At 44.0% G+C, this 15,505-nt stretch overlaps 1 protein-coding gene across 1 annotated transcript in view; it reads right to left on the bottom strand.

Annotated features, from left to right (window-relative positions):
• Positions 1-15,505, bottom strand: part of vap (RAS p21 protein activator vap) — a 67,560-nt gene that overhangs the window by 48,811 nt on the left and 3,244 nt on the right. The window contains exons 6-10 of the mRNA XM_075680099.1: positions 14,695-14,779; positions 11,898-12,042; positions 6,170-6,245; positions 3,600-3,747; positions 3,020-3,102 (exon numbers count right to left, since the gene is read on the bottom strand). Of these exons, the coding sequence (XP_075536214.1) occupies positions 3,020-3,102; positions 3,600-3,747; positions 6,170-6,245; positions 11,898-12,042; positions 14,695-14,779 (537 nt within the window). The remainder of the gene's footprint in view (positions 1-3,019; positions 3,103-3,599; positions 3,748-6,169; positions 6,246-11,897; positions 12,043-14,694; positions 14,780-15,505) is intronic.

Consider the following 15,505-nt stretch of genomic DNA (forward strand, 5'->3'; position numbering starts at 1 on the left):
AGCAAATTGCACAATATATATTGTGACGTGCTAGTGACGTATAAAGAACACAGTAGCAATACTGTGAAAGACGAAACTAACTTTTATTGGGCAAACCTGTGCCCACAAAAGCAGGCTACACTTAAAGAATGGCAACAGCAGCGAACACAGTCGGCGATCATCAAAATCTGATCAGCCGGTCAAAAGTGTCGCCTTTTATACATCAGCCGTCGAGTGTTCCAGTGTAATCACTGGGACCCGCGTGTCTTCTGCAATGTTCTACATTATTTGCGTCGTGCACACATGCAATCAGATTACACAAGGTTCGGTCACAGACAGCGGATGAAACCATCGATAACATTCCAGAAACATCCGATACATGCAGGCGAGTCCTGCGCTGTGCAATAACATTTGTTAAGCAGTGAAACGTGGTCACCCAATAAAGATAAACAAGTATATAAAATACAGTAAGACGCCATTAACTTGAAGCTGTAAAAACCTGAAAAGTTTTCGAGGAAAGCAGAGTTTTGACACCAGCAAAATCTTGAAAATACTGTGTTTACTCACATAATGATCACACTTTTCTGTCAAAAAAATTGACGCAAATTCAGGGGTGCGATAATTACGCGGGTTAAATTTCGGCCAAAAAAAAATTTTTTTCTTTCATCCCGCTTTAGCTGCGGAATAACAACACGTCAACAAACAGCCGGCTGCCGCTGTAACAGTGCAGGATGCCAAAACAAATATGGCGGCCGGCAGAGCTATGCCGAACGCACCGAACCCGATCTTTTTTCTTCTCGTGAGTACATTATGCGCACTGAAACAGTTTGTTCCGTATCAGTAATGAATAATATTGTTAATATCGGCAACTTTGCGACAATAACATAGCCATGTCCACTTTGAGGGGATAGAAACAGAGATGGGCGTGCGTAGCTGCCAGTGACATAGAAACACATGGCGGGCATGCTGCGGAAACTGCGGCACTTGTCTTCACTACTATCCTAATACGGCACGTTTCCGCTAAAGGTGGGCGAATATCTTAGCTGTTTACAAGCGTTGGTGTATGAATAGGGTACGCTTCTAACGTATCATTATAAACTTGGCCACTATAGTTGCCGCTCGCAATTTGTTGCATGTCCACGAGTGCAGACGAGAAGAATCGAAAGGAGCCTTTTTTGTTGTTGTTGGCCAAAACCATTATGAAGCCTACAAGTAATAAAGCCAAGGCAAGTTTGGTTCTAGCTTTTTTTTCATGAAAGTGTGGAAAGTGATGAAAGGAATGAAATGGGGCATCTGCTTAAGAATGTTTGGTGCGTGCAGACCGCGTGGTATGTCTTCAAGAGTCGTTCACGTAGCATTTGACACCATTCGACAGATGGCAAGCGCGGTCATGTTGGTCATCATGATGGTCATCAAGTTTGGGGTGCGATCATTACACGGGAAAGAAAAAAAAATGAATTTTGACGACAAAATTCAGCTTAAAAAATTGTTACAGCGCAAACACATGCAACCACAAAGTATCAAGGACGGGACAGGACTTTGTGGTAGCATGTGTTTGCACTGTAACAATATTTTAAGTCAAGTATGCACCAACTCGCCCAGAAAGAAGTTTTAATAACAAAATTCAGGGGACGATCATTGCGCGAGTGCGATCATTATGCGAGTAAATACAGTAGAAGCGTGCTGGCCATGCATAGATTCCATGGAGCCTTTCCAAAATGCCTCCAGTTATATTTTCGGTCATTTTGGCTTGCATGAGCACCGGACATGTCGATGTCTATGAGCAACAGCATTACTGGCACAGTATGAAGAGAGTGTGTGCTTGCACAAAAAAAGAACAATAAAAGCTAATACAATACTTGAAGCCAGTTATTCAAGCACAACTGGTTCCAGACATCCAAAAAGCTGACGCTGCTGCTTTCTGCATCATAATGAATTCCAGATAATTTCACTTCGAAAACCTAAACTGCAGAACACAAATGTCATGCTTTTGGTAGCATGGCATTTGGTAGCATGGCGTCCATGAGTAGCATGACATTTATGCCTCATTTTTGCATGAGTATAGCTTGCACAAATGCTTATCAAGCCATGATATTACTGAAATGCTGTGGGATCACATGCTGGCTTCTTTTGGGCACAGTGTGAGGGCTGATTGCGCTTTCTCAAAAATGTCAACCTTGCTCAAGGTCACAATTAATAAGCTGTGACCACGTTGATGCATCACAGACAGCATCCTAAACAAAGTGGAAAAAAGGCCACAATAAAGTGGCAGCAAGCAGCTGAGCAAGTGCACGCAAATGGTGATACAGTAGTAGACAGAAAGGAGGGGGAAATATAAGCGGGGAGCATGTTCTGGCACGGCGTCGAGCTAGGCTAGCGAGCTGCCGCCAGATGAAAAGCGACTGCAAAGACGCTGTTGACACTGCCCCTTTGCATTTTGCCTGGTATACTTGAAATCAAGATTTTGAAATATCAAGAGTTTGGCACAAAAGCCTTCTGGAGATGAGGGGTGAGAACAATGTGGGTTGATAACCACAGCTGAAAAAAAATTTTCAGCTAAACCAATATTTAAAGACATTTAGAGATAGGGTTAATTAGGGTTTACTGTACAAATAAACATGATCATAACAATATAATTTATGTTGTCATGCCTGTAATATTCTCAAAAAGCTCATGGAAACCTTCTCTCAGATACCCATGTTGCATTTCCATATGGGCTTGCTATTTTTGTGGAGTTTCCCTAATTTTACGCATATTCTAGGGATGCCTTGCTCAACCTCCTAATGTTAAAACCTTCTCTTGTATAACAGAAAGTTGAGAAAGCTTGTATGACTTCACAGTTATAACTAAACAGTAGCAAAACAACAGAACATTACATAGCGTTTCCACATTCTGTTGAAACGGCTAACCATAACTGTCTTCTTGCCAATACAGCTCTTGTCTTTACCGATTAACCATTCAGAAAACTTATTTTACACAGTACAATTTGCCATCTGATCATTTTACATTTGATGAAAAATACCATTAGAAACTTACTCACCCTGGGGTTGTCAAAAAAATACAATTGCAATTCTTTGGCATTGAGAACAAAGTACAGGTTTTTCCACTTCTTGTTGCCCACGCCTGTGGAGAGAAAAAAAGTAAACATACAAAAGCTGGTTTGAGTAACAGAATGTGCAATGGCTCTGTCCAGCTCTCCTAACACACCATGAACAGCCATTACAACAAGCAAACCCCTAATCACCCCTCCCCATCTGCTGAATAACACTGTAAAGAAATTTCAAATGCTTAAAGGAAGCTTTAGAATGGCACTGGCTCAGGTTTTCTTATTCAAATAAAGAGCCCACATTAAATTGCCCACACTAAATTGCCCACACTAAATCCAAAGTTTGGATTTGTAAGACCAGTCATAAATCTATTCCACATGCAATGTATGTGATGTGTCACATTATCAACTTAAATCAATCTAAGAATCATGTTCTCATGGTGAGAAGTTCGAGATCCCCACCCAAGAGAAGCAATTTGTGAATGGCAAAATTTGGACACAAAGCTCAGACAAGCAAGACTAGTCCACAAAATTGAGAAGGCCAGGTCACTAGGTGAACAGTAATGGTGCTCACTTTTTTTGGAGAGGTAGCCCTGCATTCGAACTCCCTTTTTACGCTTTGCTATGCCAGTTTCTCGGCTCTCCCGTAGGGTGGCATAAATGTCATGTGATCGATGCTGAAGCTCTTCAGCACGGCTTGATTGACAGGTCTCATAAGGGGCCTGAAACACAATGTGCAGCACACGTTGCAAATTTAATTCATGCGTACAATATTATGCAGGCATCTATTTTACACAGATAGCTATCTAAATAAAAAGTAATGGAAAACAGAACCGGTTGCAGGAGAGAACAAAGACACGCACAGTGTTGATGCATATGTGATGCATTTTGCAGAAGAAAAAGAAATAAGTCAAGCTGATCATAGTACATTAAAGCATCGTTGATAAATTCCCTTCTGTTACAGTTTTTTCGGCTCTTGGGCTCTAAAACGCTGGTCCCATTTATTTTCAATGGGAGTAACGTGTATGAGCTTCCCACTTGTTACATTTGCTATTCCAGTTCTTATGTCTAAATACTGCGCCGGCGCACCACTGACATGGCATTGCCTATCAACAGCATCTAAGTTTACCACCGCAGAACCAGTGCAACACAGACAAAACACAGAAAGGCGTGCACTTCTTATGAGATAAGCTGCAAGTTCAGCGCATTTTTTTTTTTTGTCCCCTCCCTTCTGAGTTCCATCTTTGTCATGCTGGTACTGTTTTGAAAGAAGCACATTCTCTTAGCACACCCAACTACAGCAAACTCTCACTGTAACGGAATCGCTCTATTAAAATATTGCTTTATTTAAAGTTTTTGATGGCCCTAACTGCAGTGTGTGTATTTTGGACCAGATTACAGTAAAACCTCATTAAACCGTACCCGCTTAAACAGTAGTTTCGTTTTAAAAGTAGTAAATTCAAATCCCCAACTTGGCGGCCATTGAACATAATGCATTTTGTATCAGCATAAACCGTATTAACTTATTGCGTATGTATCGGTTAACTTATAGAGTTTCCACTTCTTGTAGCACAATTACGGTGGTGCATCGTCCCATATACCTAGTTACTATACTGACTATACGCCGTCTCTACTGGGACGCCCGGCACAACAAGCACCCTTTTCTCTCTCTGCCCTGTGCGTTTGCACGTGAAGCCACACCAACATCATTCTGGCGCCATGCCAGAGAGTGTTGTGGCATCGTGGAAGCTACGACTCACGTCATGCCGAAGCAAAAAACACAGAGTGCTAAACAGAGAAGAAAAACTGGGCATCATTCGTGCTGTCGAACGTGGCATGAAGTCGGTGCTGGCACGCGACATGACACTAAGCTCAGCGTTACCGCTGCTGTGACCGCAAAAAGATGTCTGCTACGATGTTCAAGTGTTCGCCATCAGTACCTCTATTGCTGCCGAAGTGTCGCCTTACGACAGTGATGAGGACGACACGGAAAGTGACAGCACGGGCGATTCAGGCCCGACAGTGGCAGAAGCTGCGCGTTACATCAGCCTCGTGAATGCAATTGTCGCGACGAGAACAGCACCCCGCGACTTCTGGTGAGCTACCGCGCCCATGCACAGATAATATGCAATGCCAACGAGGAATCTGCTATGCAAGTGTTTGCCAAGAAGAGGGGGCTGGCTGAAAAGCTGGCTCGCAGCTTCAGTAAGTTTGAGGCCACTGTTGCGGCCTCAAACGCAGCATCAAACACTACATCAAACCGCAGCATCAAACAAAAATAACACTTTTGTCGCGCAAAGTGAATAAATACTGCATGTTTTTGCCCTTTCATCGCACTCTCTCCAAGTGCCGTTTTTGACAGGTAAGTGGGCGATCTCATGCTATTTCGGTTAAGCACTACTACCGTTTAGTACACACTTTTTTCGAGCTCCGGCCAACTATGGTTTAACGAGGTTTCACTGTATTTGAAGTGCAGTAGTACCAGACTTCGCTATGTACAAAGTGTGAAGCAGGAAATTCACCTCGGACCACTCAATGCAGCATACACAAAGACCTTTTGCACTTATTCGGATCAACCTACCAAGGCAAATGGCACTGCAAAGGCTACACTGCCACAGAGCATTAGCTCCTTTGGACTAACTGTATCACATGATGATAACCGACAAACAAGCCAGTTGTGCTTGGGCATCAGCACAATTGTGCCACTCATGTTACCACCACTGAATGTGGCATTGGTTGAACATATGTTTAACGAGTTCTGGAACTGTTAGAGTGTATGGCCCGTATTACTACGACTCCCTTATGGCTCTTTTATTTCTTCATTTACTTGAGTTGCCGTGTGGCATAATGTGGGAATAAAATTACATGTGAAGATAGAAACTTGCTTCATGCGGATGCGCCCACAGCAACTTATGAAGTGTATTGTCCATAGTCATCGTTCACAGTCTTCAGGTTGGTCACTTCTTAACTTCATCACAAACTAACAGTTATAAAAGAGTCAATTTCTTATCCCAACACTTTTGCTTTAATGAAAGTTTACTACATGTGCCCAGGACCTACATGTTCAAATCACATATCAAACTCTAAAAAACGAATATTTCGAAGAGATACAGAGAGAGTGCAACAGCAAGAATAGTTACGCACCTTCAGCACAGGGTCTCCGAGGACATGACCTTCCACTATTTGTTCCACCTTGTAGCGGCTCACCACAGCCTCAAGACTGAAACCAATGTAGATCGAAATGTTTTAAAAAGAGAAGTGGTATGATCAAAACAATGAAGGAGCAGTATGGGAAACCACTAGAAGTCAGTGCACCTGATAAACACATTCAACAAATAATTAAGAGAGCAAGTTGAGACAACAACCATGAAAAATCCACTTTGCTCCCCGCCTAGGCCTCCTTACAGAGAAAGCAACGATGTCTAATAAAAAAGAGTCCCGCACCTCACATCACAATTGTGTTTTCACAATGCATAGTCGAACCTTGATACAGTTAACACGAACATAACGAAGCAAATATAGAATTTTTCTTGCTGATATTGCTGGCCAAGTGTCCGACTGCATTATTCTATGTTGTTCATTGTTCACTTAATGTCACTTGAACTTTTAACTCTGTTAGCATTGATTTTGCGAAGTTAACCTAGCCTCAATGTACCAATTAAAGGACCCCTTAAAAACCCAGAGGTCGAAAATTAGTTGTTTTGCAGTTGTACATGAGTCAGCAGTGAGCACGTAGCCGCGAGAATTTTTGAAATGGAGCCATAATAGCGAAGTTACATGCATTTGATGATAAAAATGTGGCCCTCGCTCATTTCGCTCTTTCCTTTGCTACGCTCCGTTCGTCGGCTGGTCTCCTCCTCGACGAGTGCTCCTCCAAATGTCATGTGACACACGTCATCACCAACGTGCTTTTCAAAACACTGTCCACTTCCGGTTACTGCAACTCTGTGCTTCTTGGCTACCCGCTGTTGCTGCCTTACTGGCCCATGCTCCTGCGAAGCATGCCATAGGGACGCGTTGATGGCGCTCATGTGTCTTGAAAGCGACCTGCGACGTGGCTAAAGAGCCAAAGTGAAGTACTAAATGTACTAAAGTGAACTTAAAGATAGAGGCACTAGGACGAAGCTGGTGTGTGGGCCTCCCCTGCGTGAACAGCACAAGTGCCAAACAAAATCTTTATAGCATATAAAGACCTGCGATAAGCGGCTCTAGCACGGCGAGCACTTGTAGGGCACTTAAAATAGCTTTGGTTAGTACTAACAGCATACTGTACAGTGTGAATAATTACATACACTTGTCGAGTGACCATCTGCTGACTATGCGAGCGTCCGAAGCAGCAGCAGATGCTGGATTATAGATACATTTTTTCTATACAGTGCATTGTCCAAACATGGGGCATGACCATGCAAGGTCTTATTGCGGTGTTAGCATGGTCTGAAGGTGTGTATGTGTCACTCTCTGCCAGCAGTGGCCCCTTTATCTGCTGCCAGCGAATGGTTTCTTCAGCTAGTCAAGGTCCTGGCATCGGCGGGCACACACATTCTTCCGTCATCTCGATGTCTTGAGGCAGTGCCTTCCAATCGTGCTCCCGTCTGTTCTTCCGTCTCTTTCTGTTTCCATTTTCTCTGCTGTCGGGGCACGCGATGGCAGGTGCTGGCTGAAGCATAGGCAGCCCCTTACTGCTGGGTTCTCTGTTGTCTCTGTCGCAGTGCGCTGTTAGCTGCCACCGGCAACCATTTGGCCATGTATTGTGTCGCATTTAGATTTAGATTTGGACGTGTTTTTTAAACTTACGTCTGTTTCAAACACCAGCCTAATATATGTTATTTCTTTTTTACAGAGTGCTTCGCCTAGGGTCTCCCTTGTTGCACATGCGGTCTTACCTTCCCCTAGGTGTGGCCGGCGGAGCAGGGGCCTATTACATAGAGTGGCGCGTCGGCACAGGGAGCGAGCCCGAGCAGGTGCGAACGCGGCGCCCTGTATGCATGGCGGCTCGGAGTGCTCGAACCTGCGGTGGTCGACCGGCGCGCGCAATATCAGTGTGCACGCTGGTGCCCAACGCTGGTGCACAAGCTGGTGCCCAATGTGGGGCCAAGGGCCTAATCAGCCTCTGGTCGCCCAATATCCGAGCTGCTTCATTGATGAGGTGAAGGTTGCCGCGAATGCACTTTATTAACCGAGCCATGTCTCTCCCACGTGTGCCGAATTGATCGATTTTCCTCTCACTCTTTCTGTCATACCTTGCCTCAGTAAAAGTAGAGTGGTAAGCGTATTGGACAACCACTTGAATGTTCTGTGCTGTGAAGTGCAGACAAGAAAAGGCGTGAAGTGGCCACCGAGAAGCTGCAGTCGTCCTCGGTAGCGGGATCGTGCAAGAGCCGGGGGTACCGATTCGTACCGGGAGGGCCGACTATTCCGTCCTCTCATGTGTTCCAACGATTCAGTGAGTCTGACGGATTTCCTCAAGTCTCAAGCCTCATTGCCACTCGGGCGGCTGCTAATTGTGCAGACTGCTCGGGAACAGTGCCTCTAGGGCTGGTGAATTCGGCAAATATGCACGTTTTGCTATTGTTGACGCAGTTCAGTGGCCTGCTTGGCAGTTTTCAGTCGATGCATGCCTATCCTCGCTAAAATTCAAGCCGTAATAGTTGACGCACTATCATTATGCCCTGTTTAGCCAAAAGTCCCCATTTAGGCAGACCGGTTAGTGGCAGTGCTTTCTGCACCATCAGTTGAGGGGTGAAACTGGCAGAGCAACCGCCAAGTGGAGATAAAGGCCATAAAACAAGCCCATTCAGCAAAGAAGCAAGCGCCCCAGACATCCCCCGTAGTGTGCACAGAAGGGAGACGCTCCTCCGCGACCCCGTGGCAATGACAGGGAGGACAGCCCGGGTGGAGAGCCAGCAGGGGGAACGAAACCAGCCACCCCCACTGTGGTGCTAGAATCGTCTTTTCCTCTTTTTTTTTAACAGCCCAAAGAGTGCCGAAGAAACCGCAGAGTGACCCATTTTGTAAATAATTGTACATAGTTGTGCAACGGCCTCAGGGAGGCATAGCGCCGGAACATGGCAGATACTGCATGGGTGCCGTAACGTTGCTGGAATTGCAACGGGCGTGCAGGGCCGGATACAGTGTGTGTCGCTGTTGCCCCTGGACGGTTCGCTCTGCGGGGTCACAACGAGCTCGGCCAATGAAGATCGCATTCCACCCGCTAACACTGAAATGTGAGAGTTGTGTTGAAGGTGGTAACCTCCGGCGTCGGAGAAGCGCGATTTAGCACCACTCCGACCGCCAGTCATCAGCATGCCAAGGTTTCCTTTAAAATCGATTCGCCCAGTAACTTGACCAGGCGTGGAGTGACTTTTCGTCCATCACCAAACCTTCCGCGTCTGTTCATTACATAAGACATTGCGTTGTGGAAATCAATTTTGCATGGCATCACAGATGGACAGTGTGTGTTCATGGAAGGATTTTCAGCTAGTGTCGAAGTTCTATGTCATCATGCTAGTGAGTTTACTGTGTCCGGCTGAACTCAGAAGGAGCAATAATTTATACTTAGACGAGGCTTGCCTATGCGAATTCACAGCTTTGCATTAGCCGTCCATTTCTCTTCAAAAAGCTCTGAGCGATTTACTTTGCTGAAATCAGACAACCTGCTCTCCCTTCTTCTCTGTCCTTGTTTTCCTTTGTTCATTGTTTCTTCGTTAGGCGATTTGTTTCACTATGCTTTACCCAGCCCGCATCGTTCTGATTTTGTGTATGTGTTTCCTTCGCTATGTTTTGTCTTGGTTTTATTTTATCATTTATTTGTATGTTTGTCTTGCACTCCAAGAATGTTTCGCATGCGTTTTCACTGCCACGCTATGCCAACGGGTGATGTCAACCTGGATGGAGGCATGGCAATGGTGAGGCTGCGAATTGGGCTGTGCGGTCTTGGCGCATGGCGCAGATCATGGCTGTACTATGGAGCAGACACCGCCAGAAGCGCCGGCACCAGAGGCCGTTGCCGGACGCTGTTGAAGTTGCTTGAAGTCACACATGTGGCATGTGGGCATGGTTTTTCGACTCCCCAGAGATTTTTCGTGTGGGCATTTTTTATACATCTTCTGAAATGTTTAGATCCCTTTCTTTTGTCTTGCTTGATGGTATAGGCCAATGTTTTGTTATTTTCCCTTGTTTGTGTCTGAATGTCATTATGCCTCTAAGCATTTGTCTTTTATTGTTACTGTTACTTTTTTTTTGTGGATGCTTTTATTGTGCATGTTCACATTAAAGCATGGGTTTATGTGGACTTTTTCATTGCTGTTGTGTACCTCACACCTCCCTATTTTATTTATCCTAACGGCTTGTTTTTTTCCTTTGATGCTTTTATTTTTTGGAGCCTTGTGATTCTAGGTTCTAGTTCCCAATGGATAGCTCCAATATCGCATTGTAATGACCATTTCTTCGTAGTCTCTCTCTCTCTCTCTCTGTGTGTATGCGTGCGTGTGCGTACGTGCGTGTGTGTATGTGTGCGTGCGTGTGTGTGTGTGTTTGTGTGTGCGTACTTTTTTTTGCCAGCACCACAGCCATCAGCCTTGCATCATTGGTAGAGGGCATTTAAGGGTGGAGGGATGTGGTGTTTCTGGCTCTCACGATGGTTGTGTGGAGCCGTTGTGCTGCGTTTCCGGGGGCTCCGTGTCCCTCTCCTGCCTGCCCGGACAGGATTTGCAGCAGACCGTAAAACACTCACTCAGCTGTCATCTCACCCACGGGAAAGTGAACGGGCTTCATCCATTGGCCGACCTTCTGGCGGGATTCGGGCCCTGCTTGCGCGAGCTCCAGGTACGTGTGCGCAACACGGGGCCTGAGGAGATCACATAGGGGGCGTCGGAAAGTGCGTATGTGTTTCTCTATGCTGGCTCCAGCCCCCTTTGTTCGCTGTGAGCCGATGGTTACTTCGGCTCGTTGGAGTTCCGGGCTCAGAGGGCATGCGCACTTTTCTGTTGTCTTGATGTCCTTCGGCAGTGTCTTCCGATCGTACCCCCGTCTGTTCTGTTTCTTTCTGTTCCCATTTTCTCTACTGTGGGGGTGCGCGATGGCAGGTGCTGGTCAAAGGATGGGCGGCATTTCTTTGCTGGGTTCTTTGTTCTCTCTGCTGCGGTGCACCGTTAGCAGCCACAGGCATCCATTTGGCCATGTTTTATGTCACAATTAGATTTAGATTCGGAATTGTTGATTAAACTTATGTTGTATCGAACCTCAGCTTAATAAATGTTCTTTGTTGTTTCTGGAGAGCTTCACCTAGGGTCTCCCTCACTGCACGTGCGATCTCACCTTCCCCCTAGCTGAGACTGGCAGGGCGCATCAGCACACGGACCGAGCCGAAGTAGGCACGGCGCCCTGCATGCATGGTGGCTCGGAGTGCCCAAACCCACAGTGGTCATCCGGAGTGCGCAATATTAGAGAGTGTGCGCCATGAGCCTAGCGAGAGACCACAAAGTGGTACATCATAGTCCTCTGTGGTGGTCCCCACTAAATGTGTTGTACCATTTGCAGTCATAACTAAATCCACTGGTAGTCGCAACAATGTGACACAACATGAACTCGTAAGCATTTTCTAAAGATAACACCATGTGAACAGGACAAACACCTTCTATCGTATTGATTTCTTACCGCATACAAACTGCCCAGTACAATTGAGACCAAAATTAACTACCACTTCTTCCACATGTTTTCGTAACTTACAATAAAGGAAAATGTTCTCCTTCACGGATGTGCAAGTGAGCTGGCAAAGGCAAGGCTTCAAACTATTGGCTCTCAAGCTATGGGCCAAGATGCACTGCAACGATAAGGTAGACATAAAAGAAGATAAGAAGTGTGGCTATGCTACCTGTCAAAGGTTCGTCCACCCATGACGTAACGGTTTCCTTTTCGCTCTATGCGAAACCTCTGGATGGTATTGTTAATGTGGAAGAACAGAGAGAAGTTCCCTGGCGAGTTGTCACTTGGTCGTACCAGAAAGCTTCCTGGACCCACTACATGGAGAAAAAAAGGACAGTACCACAACATATCAATGCAAAGAACCTCAGAAGGCTGTGGATAGCTTCAAAGAGTGAAGCTGGTAAAATACAGAGCTGCTCAAGCTGAAGTGAAACTGAAGTAGTAACTCAGCGAGGTCATGTGTAATTAGTTACAAACGTGTCTCGTTCTACCACACATACCCTGTGGTTGATCAATGCCTGATCTGTGCTTTTGAAAGCAACCAGATAATTGTAGAGCCAAGCCTAAGCCAAGAGACAAGGTTGCTGCCCGGCAGCTATGCCAGCCAAAGAGTAGTGGTGACAACAATAACATGGGCCTTGTCCTTCAGGTCAGAACAGAACTTACAGGGTTTACTTTCAATTATTTTTATGCTCACAAAGATGTCACTAGTGTGCCTTTCAGTACGTGCCACCTTCCACTGCGGACAAACGAAATGTGAACAAGAATGTATGAAGTAGAATGCAATCAACTTCTATTAATTCAACTCTGATGGGACCCATGAAATTTATCTAGTTATCCAGAGGGTCGAACAAAAAAATATGCAGAAAAAAATGCCAAAACATACCGCTGATTCATTTGGCAGTATTTGCCCGATTCTAACATCCCCCCCAAACTAAATGCATGCACGTTTTCTACGTATCCAAAATAGAAAACTAACACAGAAATTACATTAAGAGGAAGCTTTAGCTCATTCCCAACTCCAACACGGCCTATTCAAATACATGCAAAACGCAGAAATGCTTTTCTGAGACAATCCCTGGACCAATTTTAACGACATTTGTATCAGTTGAGAGAGAAAGGTAAATTATAGTGACTGTTGGAAGCAGAATTTCGATTTAGGGCCTGAATATTGTTACAAGAACTTTTAAAAATTTGAAAGTTAAAAAAATATAGAGGCACGAAGTTTACAAATTAATAGCTTTGCATCAATAACCAATATCATGGTTCTGTAAATGGCATTCATTAGATCATTCAAAGCAGACAAATTCGATGTCAATTTATATCTTACGTTATTCATTATGTTGTGTACAAGGGTTCTGCAAAGGCTGTATTTCTGTATTACTAAATTTTTTGAGATTCATCTGTAACATATCAATTTTATCCGCTTTAGATGTACTATTAGATGCAATTCACATAATTATGATGTCACTTTTCATTCCTGAGTTACAGAGTTGTAAACTTGTTAGTTTCATTTTATAAAAAATTTACGACTTTTGCCAATTTTTAACAAAAAATTGATGACCTAGTTCAAAAATTCGAAACCAACAGTCACTACATTTTAAGTTTTTTTTTTTTTAATGCAACAAACCTTGTCAAATTTTGTGCAGTGGTTGCAGAGAAAAATGAATTATCCTTTTACATGTATCTAGCTAAGAGCACCCGAGCTAAAGCTTCCTCTTAACGTTCTTAAACAAAGTAGAAATGTAACGTGCGCCTGATTTTCTGTCAAGAAAGTGAGCAAGGGTCTAATGTGTGTTGCACAGTGGCAGCCAATTTCCTGAAGTCAGCTTCGCTACAATATAGCCATGTTATGCGGTAAAGCATGTTAATGCTGCAAACACTGTTTTGGCTTCATATCCGGCTGAACCATGCAGGCTATTCTCGGCCCAAATTTCATGAAAAAAAGGAAAAAGGGCGCCCTTTACAATCGGAAAAATACCACAATGAGACATTGCGAGCTGCCGTTATTCTTGAAAATCTTCCTTGGGCATGCCAAAAATAGCTGTTTTCTATGAGAGATCATGCGCATTCAACACACTCACTGTCCCCTAAGCTCCACCAAGGAAGACACGGCTGCTTAAAGAGTCATTATTGGGGTCAGCTTAATGGTCAGGTGCAATGACCGGTCAAGTTCAAGTTATCTGGCAATGATAAAATTTAGGATCAAAATAATTAAAGTTTGGGCCCATAGAAATGCATGGGTACTGGCCGGGACCTTTGCTCGGGATCAAATTAACCAGAGTTGGATTATCAGAAGTCTGCTGTACCTGTTAACAGCGATAATTCGAGAGTACAAACTTGAATTGCTGCTTATCCTAGTGCCCAAGTTGGGACTTGCTTCGACTTGGGCAAGTTGGAGCAAGCCCCAAATTAAGCTTGCAAGCCGAAATAATTTTGCCATCAAAGTGGTGAAAGCAGAAATTTAAGCATTCTTGTTAGCCCTAACTTGTTCACATTTCATTTTTCCACCAAATATTATATCCAGCTCCCAAGTTCCTCAAAAGTCTGAAATTTATGTACAATGTTCTTCACACATAGCGAAGAGAAAGTGAAGCATGACCACTGAATATCTTACAGTACAAACACAGATTCTATCTGAGCTATAATCAGCCGGAGATAATCCTTGTTATTTAAAAAAAAGTATTGTCAAACTTTTAAACAATGCACCCATTTCTTAAGCATGGGCACTGCACCTAACACAGGGTGCTTGTTTGGTGAATGCTTCAGACTGCATTCACCTAACAGATACTGCGACAGGAGTAATAATGCTCTCAGAAATCATACAAAAGCATTTTTCCTTCTCACTTGAGCACCAACTTCACTCATTTAGTCTTGCCACTTCACTGAGTTGAAATGTAGTGTTCACACATCTACACAAATCAATGTGAAGAGTAGATAATTGTGCATCAATAGCCCCAGCTTACTTTTTGCAAGTTCCTCAACAGCAGCCTCCTTCGAGATGTCACCATGAAACCAGGGATATATCTCATTCGGGTCTACATTGTCATCCTGCATTAAAGGACAATAGTAACTTACATTGTAACAGCCCAAATACGTAAAGCAATTTCTATTTTATGCAGGTAACAGTTTCATTTGCTTAGAAGCGAATTAAGAACAAGATATGTATGTTATAAATGTAATAGTCATGTAAAAATGAAAAAAGTGCTTCACAAAGGATTTTATTGGCTGCCATGCATCTGTTAACCGTATGTTCAAAAGACCTCTTCTCACCCAAGTTTCAGACTGGCAATGCAGTTGCTTATTTAATTTTTAGAATACTATTTAGTAAGAGCTATACAGCATGAACAGAACAGCAAGAGCAGCATCTGAAAGCAACCACATGTAATTGAAGAATTGAAGAGAGGGGTGACAAGTATGAACATACATATCACATAAGAGCACAATGTAAAAACACATCAAAAGCATTATTCCTCCTTAGCACAGTAAGCAGAAATAAGGTTGATCACTGATGGCAAGAAAAAATATAATGTGTGAATTGAAAATACAAGAACAGAGATGGACCCAATATTGGAGGTGTTACTTCAATGCGCTCCTTGTAGTGAGGATACTTGAGTTTCTCATGCCTCTTACAGTTCATTTTACCTGCATGGCTCTTGAATCTCCTGATATTCAGCTCTTCCGCATGACACACACACAATGGTGGAACTCAGTGCCATAGTTAGGCAGCCACGACAAGAGTGTTGCAATGTGTGCACCAACTGACAGTGTGAATTA

The sequence above is a fragment of the Dermacentor variabilis genome, chromosome 2 (genome assembly GCF_050947875.1).
Source record: "Dermacentor variabilis isolate Ectoservices chromosome 2, ASM5094787v1, whole genome shotgun sequence".
In the NCBI taxonomy this organism is placed as follows: Eukaryota; Metazoa; Arthropoda; class Arachnida; order Ixodida; family Ixodidae; genus Dermacentor; species Dermacentor variabilis.